This window comes from Ruditapes philippinarum, unplaced genomic scaffold, assembly GCF_026571515.1.
Source record: "Ruditapes philippinarum isolate M1 unplaced genomic scaffold, ASM2657151v2 ctg1199_1_1_1_1, whole genome shotgun sequence".
Lineage (NCBI taxonomy): Eukaryota > Metazoa > Mollusca > Bivalvia > Venerida > Veneridae > Ruditapes > Ruditapes philippinarum.
Window position 1 is genome coordinate 1 of NW_026858761.1, and position 25,070 is coordinate 25,070.

A 25,070-nucleotide genomic window follows, 5' to 3' on the forward strand; every position below is an offset into this window, starting at 1 on the left:
CCGGCCCACTGCCCGGGGATCCCAATAATAAATTCCCCTTATCCTGGGAACAGGCAAACAAACAGATTTTTTAAACCCCCCACCCCCCAAAGGGGAATTTTACAAAGGGAGGTGTATTAAATTATCACAAAAAAACAAAAAGGGTCCTTAACCACTGTTTTAAAAAAAGGGTTTTAAAGTTTTGAAGTTTTTTATAAAACGGGTAAAATTCTTTTAAAATCCAGATCAGTCAAGTTTAAGCCGGGTGTCCGACCAAGGTGGGGGCCCCCTTCATCAAAGTAAAGATTGGGGTTTCATTCCGCTCCATCTCCTAAACCCTTTTTTAGGCCCCTTTGAAATGTTAACCACATCGAGCCCCAATGCAGAACCTTTTTGGGGTTACCGGGGACTATTATATATATTTAAAAGTGTTTTTTTTTTTTGATACATGTACCTCCAAAAATGAAAATGTTGGTATTTTACAAAATGGCATTTGCAAATAGGGTACTGTAATTTACAGATGGCGAAAGTGTTTGAAAATGGTGGTTTTACAAATGGCGTAAATTAACCAAACCGTCTAGCTTTGGCAAATGGCGTCATGTAAGAATATGTACGAAAAACACAAAAATAAAATATGTACAAAAAACTAAAATAAAATATTTATGCAAAACTAAAATATAATATGTATGCAAAACTTAAATAAAATATGTATGCAAACTAAAAAAGAAATATGTATGGCCAAAACTTAAAAAAGTATGTATTCAAAACTAAAAAAAAATATGTACGATAAAAACAAACAAAAAAATATGTAAAAAAAAAAAGTATCAAAAAAATGCAAATGTCACTTTTATGCCCACCGTTCAAAATACTCTAGTACAGAAATTGTATATTCCTAGAAATTAAAAGGTGCTGCGAAAAATATTCCTGTTCTGTCAGTCATTTACTTGATAACTTTTGGTGCCATATTTGAGCCCCATTTTAAATATGTTGGGAATGAATTAAAAATTATTTTTTCGCAAAGAACTATACATTAATACTTATATTGCAATGTTCTGGTGAAACATCAAGTTTTTCGATCGATTTTTACAAATACATTATTAAGCTTATCAACAAACTTAAGGGTTTTTGTAAGCTCCGTAACCAGAGGCTTTTTTTATAGGAAATCTTACATACTTCTTTAGAAAGAGCAAACATGAATTTTATAATGTTAAAAGAATGGTATCAGAGAACTGTAAGCTGCTTGTTACCTGAAGAAAGTAGCGATAAATGTGAAATTATTTGTCATAAAAGTAGTCAAAACACTGTAGTATTTAATTTCCATATAAAATACCGTACTAATTCACTTTAACAGTACTCATCATTGCCAAATAGTAACAGATGAAAAAGATGGTTAAGATAATTTGGCCAATGTGTTTTATTTTTGATAATATAGAAGAACATTGAAATAAAAAAGCTTTTTAGGAAAACAAATAAATGCATTATGGGACTTTAAAACGTTATTTTTAACCCTCGGGGGGGGGGGGGGCCGAAATACCCCACAATTCCCTCTATACCCCCAGTGAGAATTTTACATTATTCTGAAGCTCGCGACTACTTAAGTAGTTGATATTTTTAGTACTGTCTGTACGGACTACTACTTAAAGCCCGTCTACACCTAGTCAAGTTTCTTATATTATGTCACACTTAGCTAAATAAATGGTTCTTTCAACATATTATCAGGCACATTTTTTACTGAAATGTCTTACAAAGATTCCCTAGAATTTACACATTTGTCTATGCTAAAACTATCATATTTTTATAAAATGTGTAAATAAAAAACGGGAAAATAATGCATTTAGCTAAAAACAATGGAGTTAATGAAAGGTCTACATTCTTTTAAAATAAATGAAAAATTTGAGAAAAAATATTTTAAGCTTAATAATTGATACAAATTCTTTATTTGGTGATTTATTTGGTGAAAGTTCTTCACTTACTAATAAAGATCATTTAAATCCCTATTGATTATACTAAAATTCAGGGCACATATTTGCGTCTATTTAATACCCTTGATTTTTTGTTTACCATTGGCTTTGACTACAAATATATTATTTAAAACATAACGAACATAAATTTTCTATGACCCCAAAGTGCGGTCGTTTGCCAGATGTTAAAAAATGCATATGTACCTGTTTAACGCACTTTGGGGTCAAAATTGGACCCCAAAGTGCGTAACGCACTCTGGGGTCGAACCCCAAAGTACGTAACGCACTTTGGGGTCGGACCCCAAAGTGCGTTTGACCCCAAAGTGCGGTGTTACAATGCCCTGTGTCTCTCCATGGCGCGCACGTACCGGGATCGTGGAGCAGTTATTATTATTATCTGTTATATACAATGTTCCAGGGTTCGGGAGGATGTGCAACTGGAACTGTTTGTATGGCTCTGCAGAATGGAAATTCTGGGAATCATAAGTATCGATGCGGAGGTAAAAACAAATTAAACTCATACGTGATAACTAGATTTTCACGAAATTATAAATTCTGTTACTACCTTGACCATTCAGAAGTTATATTTGATAAGTTAAGTTTTATTATTTCGTGGAATAATTTAAAAACTACTTGTATTTAAAAAAAATCCACTGGCGAGTATACATTTAAAATATAACTACTATATTTTACTTTTGTAATGTAAAGAAAATCTTACATACTGTCCATATCACATTGAAAATGTCAAAGTTTATTTTCAAAACTTTTGAACGCCTGGTTTCCATAATAATTATTTCAAAAGGGGTTCATTAATAAGGCGATGTGTCGCTTGAGTGTGGGATAGCGGCATTCAATGCGATGTATTGTTTAAGGGGCATTATAAAAAATGAGCCGTGTCATGACAAAACCAACATAATGGGTTTGCGACCAGCATGGATCCAAACCAGCCTGGGCATCCGCGCAGTCTGATCAGGATCCATGCTGTTCGCTTACAACTCTATAATAAGTAGAGAAACTGATCCTGATCAGACTGCGCGGATGCCCAGGCTGGTCTGGATCCATGCTGGTTGCAAACCCATTATGTTGGTTTTGTCGTGACGCGACTCAAATGCAAAATCCGTTTCAGAACCACAAGCTGAAGGTTGTTTGTGTGATAATACACTTACTTCCGTCGAGGCGTGTGAGTGTGGGTTGAGCTGCCAACTCGACAGTAATGCCAAAGGGAATGGAAATAAGCTATACATATGCCAACCTGACATTTGTAAGACAGTATTTCAGACAATATTTAATTATTTATACCACACTGAGCTTAATTCTTCACTGAATTATTAATATTTTTATTGACACCTTGGTAAAATGACAATGGAAAAACCCGTTTTGTGTTTCAATTAAAAGAGAGAAGTAAAATAAATTGAGAAAAAAAATGTTATATTGTTTAGACAACAAATTGAGCATACACGATCGATGAAAATATTCAGATTATTTTTATTACAAGTTAGGCTTATTATCAAATGAGCATATCAGTTAAATACATGTACATACAAACCTGTCACATCATTAGGAAAATAGAACGAAAATCAATAACTTTTAATCTTAACATGACCACACTATATATAATTTAATATACAATGTATATATATATATATATATATATATATATATATATATATATATATATATATATATATATATATATATATATATATATATATATATATATATATATATATATATATTTTTGTGTATATATTTTTGTTATTTACCCCTTATTGTAAAGGACAATATTGAGGGGCTAATCCTTTCTGTTCTGTTCTGTTGTGTTCAGATACACCAAAAGACGAGTGTGATGCAGCAAGCAACATGTGGGAAATGGTGTACAGTCATGATAATCTTATGAACACCATTGATGGTTCATTGGAGGCTCTCACTGAAGGACTTAGAAATGGGGCAGAAGTTAAAGTTTGGAGTCCATTTTATGGCCTTACAAATATTCAGAAGAGCTCTATACATTCGATCATTAATGACGAACCCGAACAAGAGGTGCGTTTTGTTTTTAAAAGTGTTATTATATATCATGTAACTTTTATGGAAATGGGTGTGGAAGAAAAAGGTTACACGTAAACAGTCATAGAACTCGAATTATAGTTAATGCCATTGAAAAAAAATATTTTTAAAACTTTTTTTGGCATTTACTGGTAAAAACATGTAAAATTTAAATTTTTACTAGTTTTTTAGCCCCAAAATTGGGTTTAAATCAATGGGATATCTAATGTTTTTTTAAACCCGGAAATTTAGGCCCTTTTTACAAATTTGACGGTATGGTTTATGAACCCTTTGGGTTTTCCAAATTTTTAAACATTAATAAAAAGAGTTCCCTTGGGACTAGAAAAAAACCCTGGGGTAACATGCATATAAGAAATGAAAGTCTTAGACTTTATTCACATTAACGCAAGAGAGCGAATAAAGTCAAGTAAATTAGAAAAGATTAATATTTTTATCAGAACACTATAAATTAAGTTTTTAGTTATCTCTTATACTTGACTGTTTTCTTATAAGTGAAACGGATATAGAAGCATATTAAAAGATAGACACAAGGGAATGGCTAATATAAGACTTTCTCTTTATAGATAATTACAGTTAGTGGTCAATGTCTTTTCTGGACACAAAATAATAGGAACTTGGCGAACATTTACTTAATTTTTGCTGCAAAGTTTGCAAACGTCCATGCCTCGCAATTCTTTATCAATGATCCTGTAAACAGAGTGCGAATAAACAGAAATACTAATTCCGAGATGAAGTGGTTTATCAGGTAAGAAGTTTATCAGGTAAGAAGTTTATCAGGTAAGAAGTTTCAAACTACTCTCCCATAAAATATGCACAGAAGTAAAATTTTGCAGTTTCCGTGAAAGAACTTTGATCTAGCAGTTGTTATTGTTTGGCAAAACTGACCCCGAGGCTAATAAATCTTTGGAAGCTTTCCCGTTTGTTTTTACTAATTGGTTTTTAATGAGAAAATAAGATAGAGAAAACAGAAAACCTTAAGAATGCCAAAAAACGACAAAATTGAAAATGTTGCAGGCCCAGTATTTTCATTAAGCCTGCTCTGGTATTTGCAAGTTACCGTCCTTGCCACATATCAGCGGCTTAAAATCAGCGGCTTATTCAAAATCTCAACAAATAATTGTGACAACAATTGTTATTGACTTTGAAAATGACACAGATCAGACTTTATTACATAATATATAACACTTAAACCTCAACATTTTTATTGTATATACAGACATAGTTCAAGAAATGTTGTTGGTGAAGCCAATATCATTCGCGCTATTGCGGACGGTTCTCACGTAAGAGTCTCGGTAAACGACACATTTAGACACCTTGAAGTTGCTGACATATCGGGACAAGTATTAAAAGGTATCTATGTTTCCTTGCTCGAATAATTTAAACCAACTTTGAACTCATCTAAAGTCACACCGAGAGTGTAAATGTTCACATGCGATTTTCTAGATGTATGGAGGAAGACTTCAGATGACCCTCCGTGCATTATTTCAGTGAACGATCTTCCGAAAAACAACTTGATAGTTTCCTCACGTGAAAGAATTCAAAGTCCCAATCGGGATTCGAACCCAGACTGCGAGGGTCAAGAGTCTGAAGTCAACATTGAATTATTATAAGGTTTTAAACAGTGCTTTGGACAAAGTGGAAATATATATGTTAATAACTAAAAAGATGAAAATCAGATATCAGACCAATTATGTGAAACTTGGTACGAGTCAAAATTTATTTCGTATTTTACAAAGCGATGGCGAATAACATTTTATTATTTCATTTTCATTTTTTATCAAGTCATTTTGTGACATAAGTCGATAATATATAGGCATTATAGATAAGGTTGATTTCAGGAATTGAACTTTGATTTTTATTCCCCAGTTTTATGTTATGTGTTTTGTTTGCTTTTTTTAAAACAGGTGTGTCAATGTTTGAACTAAGAGATGTTCAGTCTCATACCCAGTTTAATACAACGGAACAATGGCTACTTACTAACTGGACAACTACCGGAGTTCTGAGAGCAAGGTACAAACAAACTTAACATTTCTTTTGCTATAAACTACAGAAGTATGAGGTGTATTTATATATTGTCCTAAAGAAAATAATAAGATTCACATTACATTTTTCAAATTGTATTAGGCGTGAAATTGTAGCCTCATAATCTCGCCGTTTTTGGCAAGTTCCGGAAATACCCGCTAGTAGTTATTTATTAAGATAGGTCCCTCAAAATAAAAACGCATTCAAACTCGTTCATGTATCAGATATTTTCTACGGTAGGGAATAGTGAAAAATAATAACATTTGAAAATTTCTATAAAGGAAACACTTTAAAAAGCTCGTATGTGCATTGTTTAAATGATATATGGTATAATTGTAAACCTTTTTCCTACTGTTGTCAAGAAGATTTAGAGCTCATTTTCTCCAACATTGGCACATACTTCAATAACTGATATGAACTGCTTATACAAGGGAGCACTATATCCATCAACATGGAAACAAAATAAAAAAACATCAGATTTAAATATACATGTTTATTTTAGGGTACGAATAGAATCTCAGCAAATAAATAAATAAATAAATAAATAAAATAATTGATTTTTGTGCCCCCACGTTAGTGGCGGGCATTTAGATTTACCCTTGTCCGTCCGTCCGTCCGTCTGTCCGTCCGTCCTTCCGTCCGTCCTTCCGTCCGTCCGTCCGTCCGTCCGTTCACTTTTGTGTCGCACGTAACTCAAAAAGTATTTGACCTAGAGTCATGAAACTTTACAGGAATGTTGATCAGCATGTGTAGTTGTGCACCTGGGTATTTTCGTCTGGATATTTTTAGTATTTTCAGAGTTATTGCCCTTGACTTAGTAAAATTTTGCAATTTTTAACTTGTGTCGCACGTAACTCAAAAAGTATTTAACCTAGAGTCATGAAGCTTAACAGGAATGTTGATCAGCATGTGTAGTTGTGCACCTGGGTATTTTCATGTGGATATTTTTAGTATTTTTGGAGTTATTGCCCTTGACTTAGTAAAATTTTGCAATTTTCAACATGTGTCGCACGTAACTCAAAAAGTATTTGACCTAGAGTCATGTAACTGTACAGCGAATATATTGATCAGCATGTGCGTTGCCACAGGTATTATTTCGTCTGGATTTAAGATTTTGTATTTTAGGATTATTTTTAGTACTAAAAATTAGGCATTTTCAAACTGTGGCGCATTACTCAAAAAGCTTTTTAATTATGTCAAAAAACATTTATGGGCGGTTAGCAGTGTAAATTTAGATTTACCAACCTGGTTTCGTTTGGGTTGGATAGTATTTGGTAAGTTTATTGATCCTTGACTTAGCTTAAAAAGATTTGACAGAACAGTGGCTGCGTGATGGAGTTCACACGTGTCCTATGGACACATTTCTAGTTAACAATTAATTAATCGATTTCATTTAATTAATTAATCAATTAATTATATCATTAATTGTTAACAATTAACAAATGTCTCTGCGATAAGTGTAAACAGAAATTACGACAGCAATGAAAAAAAAAGCAACATCCCCAAAAAACAACAACATCCCAAAAACAACAACAACAACAACAAAACAATAAAATAGTGTGTATATAATATCTGTGTCATTACATTATTGTTTACTGATAACGAAAAACTTTTTTTCTTCATTGTTTGAATGTTTAGTCCTCCTTATATAAATATTTTCTTAAATCACCAGTTGGCTGGTCAATGACCACATACTCGCAGAAACACAAGAGCTTCCATACGAGCCAGACTGGCTGGTGGACCCTTGCTGGATGACTGTTTACAGACATGCTGATGACGGTACCCCTCTGTTTGGTAACATCCAAGATCTAAATGATGCTGTCAATGCGGGTAAAAGAATCAAATGCAGAATAGGTGATAAGATTTACGAGGTAAGTTGGCGATACTTAACATTACCATAATGTCTCCCTCAAATTAATTACATGTCAAATGATTACCATGATTTTATAAAAATAAATAAATAAGTAAATACAATAATTATTATCGGTAACTGCATGCCAAAAGGTCAACTTATTATACGTTAACAGGCAAATATCAGTCCTACAGAGTTAGTCCAATATAGGACAGATTAAGTAATATATTTTTAAGTACTATAAATATAGGACGACTTTCCTAAATCATGTTAAAGGCCCATTATGCCCCAAAAATGCTTTTAATTTTATTTCTCAAAAAACATTGTATTTTTGGTGTCCTGTTACAGTGTCCGAACAGTTACTAATTAACCAAGTACCTAAAACATGTTTTGTTTCTGTTAATTGGTATGGTTATAGTGATTTGGTATTTGTTTGGAAGTGAAAATACTACTATGTTTACATTTTGCTACTTTTATGACAAATAATTACACAATCAGTGCTTCTTACGTTTGGAAGTAAGTATCAAAGATGCTCTAAAATATCATAATCCAAACGATTTAAAGCTCATGTTTGTCCTATCTTAATATAGAAAAATAATTTATTCATTTCTGAGGCATAATGTGGTTTTAATTTTAGACACTTTTAAAAAAGCTCTGTCTTACTTGCAAATAGGTATTAATAGGTATATATACCTATATATATGTTTATAAAAAACTATATATATAAAAAAAACAAAAAACAAAACAAACAAAAAAAAACACAAAAAAACGATGAACGTTTGTTCGTTCATCGTCCGATGCAATACTCTGTCGATAAATTAAAGTTTACATGAATTTACAGACTTCACAATCAATCTTACTTTAAATAGGCCAATGATTTACCTTTCACCGGCCGATGCAATACTCTGCCGATAAATTAAAGTTAACTTCACAATAAATCTTACTTTTAACAGGCCAACGTCGTACGCCAGCCACTCGGCTCCAGTAAAGTTATTGCCCAGATCTACGATTCTATCAATTTTGATGTTGCTCTTGGAAGGTTTGAATGGTTGAACGTTGATACAGATGGGAATGTACAAACGATCGAATACGACATGGGTAGTACCGGAATTCAAAGTGACACCAACACTAACGCAGGAATAACATGGTTTGCCGAATACAGGAATTACATAGATATAACGACTGAAAGCACAACTGGTACGTGTTAAAACTTTATTTGAATATGTAAATAAATTATCTCTTATTCATAGTCTCATTTTCAATTTTAAGTAATAAAAAACTAGCTTACTTTACTTTTTTACTTTAATTACTTTATCTGATGCCAATTTTTAACGCAAAAAATCTTAGCGATTATATCTTCTTGTAGCCAACACTGACAACTTATTTGACAATGTTAATGTTGAAAATAAACAAAACATTTAGTTTTGTTTTTGTATATCACATATTTCTCTCGTTTTGTTTCAGATAAGTCTGCAAGGATAAATGCTGGAGCGGACATCCGGTACAGTGTCATCGTCAACAATGAACGCACCTGGTACCAAGCGGACTACGCGCAGGAGAAGATAATACTTGGAACCAGAGCACTATTTATGTATAATCTGTACAACGAACGCGAATTCGTAGTCGATGGATCGAACTACATTCGTCGATACAGCTTTGTCAAGTACGATACAGGACGATACAACTTCTATGATTATCTGCTTGGCGACTTGAATCAATATGGAGACGGTGCTGTGGAGCCAGCCGACGCAGATGTTCAAATGTTCGCGAGAGCATAAAATAAAGAAAATATTATAACTATGTAAATAATGGTATACTTATTTCATTTGGTAAATGACAAAATATCTATATAGAAATTATTTTTTGGTTGATGAAAAACTTATAACTGGTCAGAGTGATATTGTAATTCCCAATTATTGGAAGTTCCTCTTTTTCCATATACTGCTTAGTTTATTCTAAACAACCCGAATAGTGCTTAAACTAGTTTGAATAAAGCATTTTATTTAAAAATATAAAATAAAGGTTATGATATCTGAAACACAGTTTTACATTTTCTATCAGAACAAACGTACATTAAACTTTTTTGAATACAAAACATCGACTTTAAAGTACTAAAGGTACTGACGTCTTACTTACCTTGAGCTGCCGCAGTTGTTCGTTAAAAACAGAAACAGTGACTTGGATTTTTTAAAATACTTTTTTATATATTGATAATAGAACGATCGCGAATTACTGAAGTACAAATGCACTTAGATTATTCTAAATAACATAGAAGAATGCTATATATAATTTTTCTTGGATGGACGTCCATGGCTAGTTGGATCTGCTTTAAAAAGACCTTTTGTTATTTATACATGTAGTAAGAACTTTAAAGCAACAGGCCTCGAGATACATAAAATAGATAATTAAAACTTGAGAAAATTAGAAATGTTTGCATTTTCAAGGTTAAACTGAATGAAATGTGCAAAATATAACGTTATTTACACTTTTCAAATCAAAGTTCTATACCTATTTTCTAACGAACTGACAGAAATGTTTGCATATTTTGAACATATAATTATAGGTAATTTCTGTGGCTTTTGATTAAATTCCTTAGTATAAATTGCTTAATTTGTACATTTTGACTTTTTTCCTTATTAGATCATTTTTTTATGTTTTCATTAAACTCAACACAAAAAGTGAAGGCGTGCTGCTTTAACTCTGTTCTCTGAAAAAAAAAAATATCTGACTATGTTAAATTTAACAATGATTGCCTATAAATAAACATGTCTAAAACATAAAAACATATATTTATATAAATATAACGACGTAGTATTCGAAAAACAGTTCATGGGGAGGCGTGATAAGTATAAACCTGTAAAAAATAATTCGTTTGTAATAACAACAACAACGACAACAACAATAATGATAACAACAATAAATTGTGATGACAATGATGAAAATAATGAAAATGATGCTGATTATAAAAATGTTGCTGAAAATGATTATCATAGCAAACGCTGTCAAAAACAAAGATAAATAGCAACAAAGTAGCAAAACAAAGCTTCACTAAACGGCAAGTAAAGAAACAACTCAATTCCGCTTAAAATCATTATCAAGCAATATGCACCGCCACAAGGATATATTAAGTACCTACTACATGTTTATTGTTATGAGTAAAGAAAACTCAACAAATAACTTAGTAAACATTGTGATACAAATACTTTAAACTAAGTTTCTATTGAAAAGAATTAAAAGTAAAATTTACCGTTTTGAAACGGGATATTCACAATAGTTGACTTGCCATTGCCTGCTATAGTTTGTAGTTCACATCTGTATGAATATAAAGAAATGATTTTAATAGATACCTAAAGGCATTGTACAGCAGTGACATAGATCGTGTAGCTATTTTTCTTGAACTGGTACAATACAATACTTTGAGGTTATTATACAATACTGAGTATACAGCTTTCAAAACTATATTGGACGAGGCGCTAGCTATACCTGATATTAGTTTTGCAGCTGTACGAGTTCAATAGAATCAGTATTGTTTTCAACCACGTTTGGTGATCTCTTTATTTCACAGCAACATTTTTTGACAGTTTGACAGAAGATTGATTATTACAATAAGATTTTAATATAGATATTGGAGTCTAAAAATGAGGCTAGAAGAAATAAAATATGCATTTGATACGGTATTGATATAGACGTTTTTGGATTTTGGAGAAAAAACGGGACTAAACTGATAAGATTGAATCTGACAATGATTTCTATTGGAACATCACGTGTTGCAAATGCTGAACGTGCATTGGTTATCTTTTAAAGGTGTGAAATGAAATTAGATATTTCTTTACATTTTCTTAGAATTAACCTTTATAATTTTCTTAGTAATAGTTTTTTTCTCTCTCAAAAAGTTAGTTATCTACATGCTTTTATTGTTTCCTGGTATTTATTTCTAGAATTCTTGACATTCAAAGTTATTTTTTTTAAATAACTTTATGCATTTCTTTACATTTGCTACAAGTTATATCTCATAAATGTTATTTTTCAAACGTCTCATAGTAATGTCCCTTTTAGCCCTGGTGTAACGTATTACATTTGTTATTTCGCTAAATTATCAAAGGATTTCTCTATATACGTTCTAAGTATCTCCTTTACTTATGTCTCCCGTTTCTTCTAATATTTCTCTAACTTCAACAAGTTATTTCATTTATATTGCATAAATTATATCTATAGCTAAATAACAATGAAGATGTTACCGTATTGAACCACCAGATGTTACACATGTCCCCTTCTTGCAAGGATATAGATCGCACAAAACGTTTGTCTCGCAATGTACACCATAGAAACCATTTTGACATTGACATCTGAACGAATCATCATTGTTTGAAGTAGAAAAACATTTCCCGCCATTTTTACACGGTGCATCTGGACAATTATCAGCTGCTGAAGTAGAAATAGTTTAACATTTGAATAGCCAAAATATTTTAATAGGACAAGAAAAAATATGGATCTTTAATGCATTTACCGCCAAGAAAGCTGTAATGTTGGTTCTATTCAGATGTCCAATCATGTGTGATATAGAATTTATGGACGGGCCCCACAACATATTCCGCAAACGTCACAATTTGAACATAAAATAACGATGTGACTCATAAACTGACCACAAAATATATCTTCAACGTTAGCACTATGGGCTTTAATTGACTTGTTTAACCTAATGAATAATGTTATATAGATTGACCTCGCTTTGTACATTTGACTCCATTTTGGCATGTGTTGGAATGAACTTGTCGGCTTAAGGGTAGTACTCATCAGAAATTGCTGTGTCACATGAATAGTAACTTGTAAATAATGCAGCGGCATGCTAGCGAATCAAAATATTAAAATGATAAGAAACTATTTTTAATATTTACAAGTTATTTTTTTCTCGCAGAGTTCCCCTTCAAATTCATTTTCACAAAGGCATGTAAAACTGGTTAAAGTATCAGAGCAGTTTCCATGGTGACAGGGATTATGTTTGGAACAGCCTTCAAAATTGTCACATCTTTCCCCATAAAATCCTGGCAAGCACAAGCAAACGTTTGGGAAATCTTTTTCACATCTACCATGTTTGCACGTGTCATTTGTACAAAAGAACAGGTCAGTTGTCATTACTGGTGACCTTGACGAAACTACATCGATGAAAGAATGTGCTGGACTTGATGAATCATAAGGCCTCACGGTTGTAGAGGTAGGTTCTACTTCGCTGGGTTTGTACTGACAAAAGTTTCCATGATAACCTACAGCACATATACACTGGAAACTGTCATTCAAGTTCTGGCAAAATCCATAAATGCACTTGTTATTCTTGCAATGGTCTATAACATGATCACACCTTTCACCCGTGTAGTTGTCATCGCACGTGCATTTGAAAGTTCCAAGAACACTCGTACATGTACCGTGTTCACAAGGTTGACTTATACAGTGATTTATTGGAGTATCACATTCTTTTCCAGTAAAATCTTCATCACATTTACAAAAATGTGCTCCATTGTCTTGTTTGCATGTCCCGTGCTTACAAACTGTTTGATCACATGCGTATTTGGAGGTATCACATGTTTGCCCAGTTTTCCCTCCTGTACAAACACAAAAATATGACGTCATTGTGTTTATGCAATATCCGCCATTACAGTTTGCATTTAAACAGTGGTTAATAGTGTCATTACAGTATTTGCCTTCAAAACCCGGGCTACACTTGCAGCTGAAGCCAACATCAGAATTTACACACTCCCCGTTTGTACAATTTACATCTTGACAATGATTGATCCTCTGATTACACCGGAAACCATCAAACCCAAAATCGCACTCACAGGACGGCCCGTTGTCGTAAGACGAACATTTACCGTGAACGCAAGGATTAGGATCACAATAGTTAATAAATAGAGAATCGCAATGACTTCCGGTGTAAGAAGCCTCGCACACGCATGTGTAGTTTAGCCTTCCGGTCGGAATGCAACGTCCATGTTGACATGGGTTTTCGCTACATCTTCCCACAAACAGTTCACATCCTTTGCCTGCCATGAAAGGTGGACAATTGCATTGGTAATCATTGACTAAGTCAGTACAAGGTATGTTGTGGAAACAAGGGTTACTGGCACATTCATCTATATCCAGCTCGCATTGTTGACCTGTAAAGCCTACAAAAATACATAAAAGTTAATAAAGTTTCAGATTCATCTTCTACCTTTTCATAAAAAATGAAAAGAACACTTTGAAGATTTTTATCATAAATTGCGATCATAGTTTTTAAGTTATTATTTGTCTTTAAATTTATACGATAGATAGGACTGGTAGGTAGGTAGGTAAATAGGTTGAACAATTTACATTGTGGTACCTGGTACACAGCTGCACGTGTATTTCCCCTCTGTGAAATTTGGGAAGCACGAGGCACCGTTTTTACATGGATTGCCTTTGCATGGATCTGGAACACTCTTTGTACAATTTTCGCCCGACCATTCTTTCTGGCACTGACAGTTATAAGCTTCTGTTCCTCTTGGAGTGCATTTCCCGCCATTTTTACACGGACTCAAATAGCACAGTCCGACAAATTTATCACATCTTTCCTGTAAAGATTTATTGATAAGCTTATATTTAACATTGTATTTATTCAATGTGCTGTTCTTTTTCAATCACAAGTGTCTCTTTAAGCATCAATATATAATGTACTTAATCATACAAATTATCAAGATTTACGATCATGTCTTGCAATGAATTTAGTTATGAATGTGTCGTTTTAATAAGAAAAAAAAACAACAACAAAACTATAATACTTGATGATAAGATTAAACGCCCACATGCCCGAAAAATCTTTTTATTTTATTTCTTAAACGCTTTTTTTTGGTGTCCTGTTCTAGTTTACCTGGTAATTTGTACAGTTATGGGAAGTCAAAATTATTTTTACTTTACATACATTTTGCCACTTTGCGAATTTAATGACAAATAATTATATAATCACCGCTACTTCACGTGATAAGCATTAAACATGCTCTAAAACCATTATTCAAACGTTATAAATCACATGTTTGTCTATTCTAAAGAAGAAAACAAAGTTCGTTTCTGAGATTAATAACGCAGTTACAGTGCAATTAAATAGCTCATGCGGTTTAAAGTAAGAAATCAGTCCAATATTGAATAATATTTTAACTTTATTTGAGCCGCGTCATAACAAAAACAACGTGATGTGTTTACGACCAGCATGGATCCAGACCAGCCTGCGCATCCGCGCATTCTGATCAGGATCCATGCTGTTCGCCTACAAACCCTATTACAAGTAGAGATGCGCAGGCTGGTCTGGATCCATGCTGGTCGCAAACCCATTATGTTGGTTTTTTCGCGACGCGGCTCATTTCTTCTTCATATAAATTACATACTTTACAATACATAAATAAAATTATGTTAAGATCGCTAACGAAACATGTCATAGATAGTAATCGGATGTAAATTAAGCATAATGTATTTAACTACCTTGAATCTTTAAATGCTCAATTAATGACTAAAACACTTTACTTTGATCGACTTATAAACAGGCATTTACAAACATTGGCAATAAATATATGATTTATATTTATTTCAATCCCATTAATGTTTCACCGAATCAACGATTGATACGAGCATAGCTGATTTCATTATGCACACATGTATTATAATGTATTTAATTTTACCCATGAAATATGGTGCTATATCAGTCAAATATATTTCATATTTTTTAAAAATAAATATGAAATATAAATATGAAAGTGGGCGGAGTCAAAACTCATATTTATTTTAAGGGACTTCTTTCGCCGTTTTGTTTGAAAAATCTGATAAATACAAAACAACTTTTTCTTGAATATTGTTTTGAAAACTATCTAGCATGATAGAAAATGGTCTAACTAAGAAAATTGATCCGAACACCAATATCTTTAATTACTGTTAACGCTGTACAGACGTTTAAAGAGTTGTTTACATGACGTCACAATGTAGCGCCAAACAGCGCGTGCTTACGCATAAATTACTGCGCGCTGTACAATTGCAGTTGGTAGCAAGCAAGGGGTTTCGGTACCATTTTCTTTGATAATAAAATTAAATAAAAAGGTTATTTTTTCGTTTTTCGTGAAATATGGTATATATTTTCACTCAACATGATAAAATGCCACATATTTTCACTCGCTGTACCGGCTCGTGAAAATATGTGGCATTTTATCATGTTTCGTGAAAATATATTCCATATTTCACGCAAACGAAAAAATATCCTCTTAGTATTTACCCAATCCTAAGATGATCATTTTAAAGGAACTGTCTATCTCTCAATTATCAATTCCGAGGAGTTTTCAAAGTAAGTACTGACTGGATATCGAACAATGAAGACCATGATCAGACATCACGTATTTACAGCTTGATTTTGGTCTACACTAATCGCATGTGTAGAATTAGTAGCCGCCAGCCAAAAAATAAGGGAGGGGGATAAATGATCAAAACTCACCCCACCAAGTAGACTTGGACAGTTACATTTAAAACTGTTAATCCTGTCCTCACATTTCCCGCCCATCAAACATGGTGAACTTTCACATTCGTCTATATTTGTTTCACAAACATGTCCTGTAAATCCAGCCATACACGTGCAAGTAAATAGTCCGTCATCCGAACTACACGTGCCATCATTCTTACACGGAGAACTCAAGCACGGATCGACTTCAACTGTAAGTAGAATACACTCCCTTAAATGGTTTCATTATTTATGCACAAGAAAATAAAACGTACCTTTTATTAGTTTTTATTATTACACTTACATAACATTTTACGTATTTCATTAGCTTTAGCATTTTCATTGCTGAAGTGAAATCAATAAATGATGTAGTTGGTAAAATGTTCTGAAAGAATAAATTTTATTAATCTAAAATATATAACGTATATTTTCCTCTCGAGTACGGTGGCATAAAGAGGCCATCAGAACATTTTTATCTACCACGCGCGCACGCGATAGCTACTTCGTGCGCACGCGATAGCCATACTACGTGCCAATGTTCCAGATTTGTATGTCTCACATTGGCGGAGTTGATAGTTAAGAATGATTACTGTCGAAGAACACGTGTATACCAACAGATGACTCATCTAAAAAGATAGTTAAACGTAAGTCAAGAAACTTAGTTACTATGCCGGTCAAATCCTTTAAGAAGTTCTAATAATAACTTACTGATGTCGTAGACAGCCTTAAAGGCAAATGGAATGCTTCCTGTTGCAAAACGAATGTAAAGGTATCCATCCGATGATCGAAATCGACTATCTACGAAGTTATCCGAAGTACAGAGTCTTGATAATTCGACACTGCGTTCGGATGTGCCGTCATAGATTGTTATTCCGCCATCTTGATGACGACACAAATCGTCTTGACTAAAAAAGGTGGAGAAAACCAAATCAAGTTGTCTCCCTTGTGGAGCTTCTATCTTCAGGTAGCAGTCGATGTCTGTGACCGAGGCATATGGGAAATACGGTGACGCAATAGCACGTGGAGAGTAGTTCCATGGTATGGTGGCGTTGCAAGGCCATGCTGTAATTACATCAGTTATGTAAAGTTCATTACACATTTATTTATATGATAGACAAGTGCAGTTTTCAGAGCGATTAATTCATTGTCCCAAAAGGAAATTACACAGAAATATTCTATATTAGCAATCACCTCTGTGAAAAGCAAATTTATCATGTCTGCATGCACCATAAAACTAATTCCATCATTATAGCTGTGCTATTTAAGATCGTTAAAATTTGGAATTGAATCGTTTTATTTGGATATTGCATTTTTAAGTTGTTAACAACTTTCTATAAGCAAATTGAATTCACCAATTAAATGAAATAATTTATACACCCGCATCTTTGTTAGCATTCTTTCCACAAAAACATTGAATGCTTTGTTTTGCAGTTTTACTGTCTTTAAATAATTTGATAAGCCCGTAAATGTCAATTGAGCATAGCCCATATAGTTATCATTTAGGCAGATGTTTCTATGGAATTATCCATCAACATTATAACCAGGTAGATAATAAGTATAAGAATACAGATAACTTACACGAGAAATACTGATAATGATTGTAGTCATCCGAGGATACCAACTTTTGACCGTTATCTTTGGCATAGAAAACTTTGCTCAGTCCACACACCTGTAATATAAACAATCATACTTCAGTCGTTTTTTTTGGCGGGATCATAATTTCAAATCAGACAAACTATCTATCGATAAGAAATTTATATCGACAGAGTAGGGCCGGAAAATGATAATCACTCAAAATGAATAATGATCCCGAGGGTTTCAGCCCGAGGGCACCGATTATCAGTTTCTGGTCCGTCTATGATGTGTTTTAATGTCTTTGATATATTTATTAATAGTAGCATTAAAATACTTCTATTAGTTTTTTTATTGAAATTTCCCGGGGAGCAAACTCATAATCGGTCACATGACACTCATAATCAGTTGAAATAATAGGCAATTTTGTTACTATATATAGTAACAAGTGTATTAATATTAAAACATAAAACGGCGACGAAGCATGACATATAAAAGTCCTAATAAATGTCCGTTCAACCATATTCCTGCTGTTGACGATAAATAATACACACTAGACCGGTGCAGATCAACGATGCATGGATTGTTCGCTTAAGTTTAATATATATTTCTTAATTTTCCCTAAAATTGATAAATGATTTTGTCCAAATTGAATGAGTCCATTTAAGATATTGAGCGTGGTAAGGGTTAAGAAAGTTGCACCGAACTCTTCTGTATTTTTAAGCAGTTTAACTGTTATCTGAGGATGTGTATGATTTTCATTATAGTTTTAGATAATCAATTTACATCTATACTTACCCGTTTACTTTCACTATATGAGAATGACATGCACGTGTCACGCGTTTCAAGTAGACAGAAAAGTGCACATTTCTCGAGCGTCATATTGTGAAATATTGTAAAATACGTCTTCTGGTCATTGAGGACTTGGTGACCGTACGGTTGAAATAAATTGATATAAGCACCTGAAAATAAACATACGTATACTCTATCTGTCCCAAATTTTAAATATGGAATTACACAAGTGTATACAATGTATATAGCATACACATTGTTTTATAATAAGGCTGTTAAAACATATTTATAAAAAACGCCCGTATTAATTAACACGTCTATTCGTCTAAAATGTAACGAAGATTATGCTTTTTTGGCAGAATTGTCGCTGGGGGTATGTAGATGTTAAGTGCTTATAAAAGCAATAACAATTAAATTTGAAATACATTTACATGTTATATCATCAAAAATATGATAAATTTGATAATATCTTAAAAAGTTCGCGAAAAACAGCATAAAGTTTTGACAAACCTTTCGACCGTTCAAAGTAGTTCATATTTTTATTATCCAACAATCCAAGGTAGCCTCCTTTTAGAACAAGTGTTGTTACATTGGTCAGCACGCACATCTTTGTGACGGGTACAAACTCAAACGCATAACAATGAAACTGAAACAGTCGAATAAACGTTTCCAAAAGGCTATATATTCAAAATTTAAACGTGCATTTTAGAATTTTACTGAAAGCGTTTAAGAAAAAAATAAAAGCTTTTTACAAGGAACATTCGACTTATTCGTCTTTTTTTTAAATCCCATTATTGATTGAATTACGCCTAGTGTGCCGCTTCAATCGGAACATCTTGGCTATTATTCATAATAATCTCGGACTTGATACGGATTGAAAATTTTTACCACGTGGTTTTATATATAAACATAAACAAAGGGTATAATCTCTGATAATTTATAATAAATGTACAATTTTGACATCCAAAGGAAAATCAAGTCTATTTCGGTAAAGTTATGGTTGAAAATTTGTCTGACAATCATTTTCTATAACAAAATCCGAATTATTGTCAACGGGTAGACATTGAGAACTTTAAGTTTCTACAACTACTGTTGACTTTAACATCTACTAATTTACTTAATTTAGGTGGACTTTTACTCCAAATATTGGAATAAACTTAGTCAACAACTTCCAGCAATAAATTACTATTTGTTTACATGTTTAGTTTCTTAGCGTGGGTTAGTCCGTTCTGTGTATTCTTACTATTGTGTTGAGGTTCTTTTCCGAAGTTTCACGGAAAATGCCGAGAAGTGATTGGTGGCGCTTATGTTCCTATCAATACATTTCGGGTTTTTGAGAATATTCGGCAAACGAGTGAGGACAAAAAGCGAATATCTAGAAAATAAACGTCAAACGTTCATAAAGGGGCGTCACCAGTATCAATTCATAGTTGTAATCAAGAGGAGGTTACTTCCCTTTAATTATTTTTCAAGCGCACATTAGTTAAACGATCGTCAGTCGTCACTATTTACATCAGCAGAATGTGTATGTGTTAAAACGTGAGTGTTCAAAAGGTTTGTAAAAACTGTGAAAGCGAGGAACACATAATGACATAAAATAAAACAAGACGTGCCCCACAATGGAGAGCAGCGCAACGCTATAAATAGTCGAATGTCAGAATAGTCAATAAGAATACTTGATGAGATTATTCCAAAATTCTCACAACATTATAAGCATTAAGAGCTTTTTATACGCCATTTAGTACACATAATGAACATTTGAAAAGTTACCTTTCCTTCCTATAACAGACTGTTGCATCATTAGGTACATAAAAGGAGATATTTGTAATAACAGATATAATATATTGCTAATGAATATAATTTAATGCTTGTAAGATGTGGTAATAATTTCCTTGTAAATAATGATGAGGACTTGTTTATTTTCTTCTTTATAGAGAAAAGGTTAAGTTTTTATAGGTTACAAAAAATATTTCTACATTTGTTCCGTATAAATATTTTGCCCAAGATTTCATTAAAGTCGAAATTTTTCTTCTTCAAGATTTTAAAGTATCAATCCTTAACGCCTACCGGTTTTCACTGTAATAATTATCCTAAAAGCATTGCACGTTGATCTTGATGAATTAAATTATCCATAAAACAAAATTTACCATTCTCGGTAACATTCATGATATAAGTGAAGCGTAATATGACATTGAGAGAAATCAAGTTTGCACATTTAAAAGCTTTACTAGGTTTCTCTTACACTTTACGACCTGTTTCATCTATCTAATAAATTTGAATAAAATTCTTAAAATGCGTGCTATCAAATACTTGACAAATAACTCTATTGTTTTGGAAACCGCATAGATTGAACTGTCGTGCCACTCCATGGAGTATAATATCATTTTATAGTTCTTGAATGGATGCAACAGGAGTGTTGAAATAAAAAAATCTACATAGACTGCTTTTGCACTTTTAACAGCATTGTTCCATTTACACACAGTTGAAGTAATACGACAATATCTCACCAAATAAGCATACATAACCCTGTCTGAATATTCCTGGAGTTTGGTGTCTTCAGCTTCACATAAATTAAATCATTCGTGAAATAGAAATCAATTAAAAAAATCAAACAACAACAACAACAACAACAACAACAAACAACCCCTTCCAAAATACAACAACAACAGAAAACAACACAACATCATCATTACTATGATCATTATGACAGACATCGCTACCACCATCATCAACATCCGGGTAGGCAGAAGCAGCAAATGCAACAGATAAACAAATTTTGTAATAACTAATATTATTTGTAAGAAGAGAGTAACCTGATTGAGATGGTATTGTAATGAACAATCTGCGGCACATTGTCCCAGGGTTACATTCCGTGTGACCTTGAATGAATTCGTCGGTAACGGACCCGGTAAAACCTTCCCTGGTGCAGAAATATAACTGCTAGTAGCTCCCGGGGCTAAAAGATAATCATACATCAAAATATAAAACAACACATTGTGATTATTTATTTGACTTTTTAAATTTAACACTTTTTGCATTCAATCGATTCAACAAATGTACGTTAATCTAATCTTAAAACAACAGGAACAATAACAACAATAATAATAATAATAATAATAATAATAACAATAATATCAATGCTTGTAATAAGAAAATTAGAAAACCGATTGATAAAAATAGGATAAAGGATATACACATTTTAAAAGCGTTAGTAAAATATTACTCATTATTTATGCATATACATTGCATCTTAATACTTAAGTAAGAACTGAATAATCAATAGTAAATTAAATGATTTTACCTTGTTCTTTTCTAGAAGTGATTTATGTTACTAAATAATATTTACTTACTCAATGACCTTGTTCCCAATGGTAAAATAAATAGAAATACGATTGTTCCTAAACCATTTGCCATGTTTAATTATAATTTCAATGAGTTATAAAGTAATGGCATTTATTAAAGGGTAAGTTCTTTTATGACAATTCATTGCACACTTTACATTGTTTTTATCTACAAGAATATTGACGTTTCAAACGCACCTGTCTCTTTATCGTTATCGTTAATTAATCCATGATATCAATTCAATGAACTATATGATATCAATTCAATTAACTATCTATCTAAACCCATCACTTTTTTTATCTGTATATATTTTCAAGTATCATTTTCCCCCCGATCATTTAAATAAAGATAATTTCAAAATTAAGTACGTATCCACGTGTGTATCACATGACAATTTGAGAAATATCAAAATATTTACTCGAATTAAGCAGATGGACGGATAAGCACAGCATACAGCTCGAATTCGCTATTCCTTTCATTATCTGTTTACATCAATATTGACAAAAAGGGGTGTTGATAATTCTTATATAAAAGGATACTATTTATTGCCTAAATCTTTAATCACCTAAACAATTACTCATATTTTATCTGTTCAGCGTAATAGCGTATTGGTTGAGTGTTCGCTTCGTCAGGTTTGATTCCTGTAAAAGGCATTTTTTCTTTTCTTATTTTTTGTTTTTAAATATTTTAAGTTCCTGGTGAATTTCTTTCACACAATACTATTAGAGAACATTTAGTTTTACATACATTCGCTTTCAGCAGGTTAAGTTAGAAACAACACAGTCGTGATTAGAGTGATAAAAAAGGAATCGAAGGACATTAAATATATAAATATACAAATGAGCCGAAATTGTCAAAAAATGTAGCAAATGAATTCAGAGTTTTAAATATAATTAAATTGACAATACTATTCAATCTGTACAATGGCTGTTAAAACAAATACATTCATTTTCTAAACCATAATTAGTTTAACTTTAAATTGTACAAAATATTAAACAAATCACAGGTTTATGAAAGAGAATATGGAAATGTTTTCTGAAAGTATAAAAAAACATACAGACACATAAAATATTGCACAATTGCAGATTTGAACTCGCAAAATTAAATGCTTTTCTTAACATGAACTCTCATGATCTGAACTCTCTAACCACTACGCTACTCGGATTTACGTGTTCATAACGACTTTTATTGGCGACGCACGGCGTCGTCTCTTATGAAATGCTTTTTATTTTGGCCTATGGAAGGAGCTGTTATTATTAGCAGTTAATGTCATGTTTTGTTAATTAGTTTTATATTGATTCGTAAAAATCAAGTAAACAAATATGTTGTTTTATTATATACTTATAAATGAAATATTGAGAAATATTGATGAAATAAAATGCGTATTTTCATTTTCCGTATTTTCACTGTAAAAATTTATTTTTTACTGCAGTGACACTGCAGTGAAACATATTTTCCGTATTTTCACTGGTGTCTTGCCGGACTACTTTCTTTTAAATTCTACCAGTACACAAAATTTAAGGGAAAGTTTTTCAAATTTTATCGCAAAAAAGAGAAAAATGTACATAATAAACAGAAAATTCAAGTTTTTTCTATAAATACATGATTTATTTTCATCTTGTGGCATGAAAATTACCATATTTCACTCGTGGCTACCGCCACTCATGAAATATTTATTTTCATACCACTCGATGAAAATAAATCGTGTATTTATAGAAAAAACTTGAATATCCTCTATATATTTGTATTTAATAACATTATGTAAAAAGCATGTGCATTGTGATATTATTTTTTTCTATATTGGAATACAAATGCAAGATGCAATAACTTAATAACTTGCACAACCTATTATGTCATAATGGTAAGACTGATTAATGTTAATGTTATCGTGTTCGACTTTGTACTGTTATGGGTTACCTATAAAAAATAATCAATCATTAACTCCCCCTTTAAAACAACATATAGAACAGAGTAGAAAACTTTATACATTGTACATCATCCATTCAATTATTTCAAAAGAACACTTAGCAATATAATTTATCTTCCAAACGTGCGAGAGCTTAATTAAGTACATTATATAGCTATGCGTGTATAATAAATTGTTGAACATTAACATTTACAATTATGTCATTATAGAAAATTCCAAACAGAGGTCTATTGATTTTAAGTGTAAAAGAGCGATCTCTGAGGTTCAAATGTAATTTCGTTTTAATTGACACGCTGTTATCACATGCAGACACGTTTCATAACATGATGTCAGGAATGTCAATTATTTGATTCCTACGAAGACAGAACATATTACTCAACATGGGATACATAGACTTAACAATGACAAGTATGTGAAATCATAAATGCATCTTTTAAATGCTTTTATAAGACAATGTTGGAATCAGTTAAATCAATATATAGATGATGCCATATTTAATATATTTCAGTTAACTTAAATGATATCAATTATCCGTTTAATTATGAAGAAATGTATTACATAATATATTCTACTTTAAATCATTCAAGCAAAGCAGAAACAAAATAACTTAAAATTTAATAAATCAATTCTTCTATTATCGTTGTTCTTGTTATTTTTTTTATTATTATTTGAATTAAAGCAACAACAAAAACCACAGCAGCAGCAACAACAACAACATATTTTATTTGATAATAAGGTCACCGGCACTTAATATACAATGCATGCGACAAGAATCATTTAAGCTCATGTAGAACCTTTATCGTGTTTCAAAATTTCTAATGAAAAATTAATTTATGGTAATACAGTACCAGGAAATTGCTGAAATGAGTAAGATATCGCTAGTTTAACTATTACAGTAGTTGTTTATCCGTCAAATTGATACAATACCTTGGCTATTTCGAGATAAAAGAATCCTTACAACATTAGTGAAACTAATTATGAAAAAAAAAAGAAAAAATCTAACTGTACCCTCCGGAAATGATTTAGTGTTTCTGACTAAAACAAAATGTGATCGAAATTATATGTAAAGATCCA

General features: G+C 32.3%; 2 protein-coding genes across 2 annotated transcripts; one reads left to right on the forward strand and one right to left on the reverse strand.

The window, feature by feature from the left end:
• Positions 1 to 2,361: 2,361 nt before the first annotated feature.
• Positions 2,362 to 9,916, forward strand: LOC132754162 (uncharacterized). Its single transcript, XM_060744756.1, has 9 exons — positions 2,362 to 2,440; positions 3,067 to 3,201; positions 3,766 to 3,980; positions 4,568 to 4,749; positions 5,221 to 5,354; positions 5,909 to 6,014; positions 7,699 to 7,897; positions 8,832 to 9,075; positions 9,343 to 9,916. Exons 1-9 carry the CDS (start codon positions 2,392 to 2,394, stop codon positions 9,654 to 9,656), a joined length of 1,578 nt encoding a protein of 525 aa, XP_060600739.1. The 5' UTR covers positions 2,362 to 2,391; the 3' UTR covers positions 9,657 to 9,916.
• Positions 9,917 to 10,054: 138 nt separating this feature from the next.
• LOC132754161 (fibropellin-1-like) lies at positions 10,055 to 22,212 on the reverse strand. Its single transcript, XM_060744755.1, has 11 exons — positions 22,078 to 22,212; positions 21,541 to 21,683; positions 19,238 to 19,373; positions 18,734 to 18,897; positions 17,942 to 18,032; positions 17,072 to 17,425; positions 16,361 to 16,575; positions 14,234 to 14,462; positions 12,774 to 14,036; positions 12,117 to 12,303; positions 10,055 to 11,190 (listed from the first exon to the last, which is right to left on the reverse strand). Exons 1-11 carry the CDS (start codon positions 22,139 to 22,141, stop codon positions 11,109 to 11,111), a joined length of 2,928 nt encoding a protein of 975 aa, XP_060600738.1. The 5' UTR covers positions 22,142 to 22,212; the 3' UTR covers positions 10,055 to 11,108.
• Between the last annotated feature and the right edge of the window lie 2,858 nt (positions 22,213 to 25,070).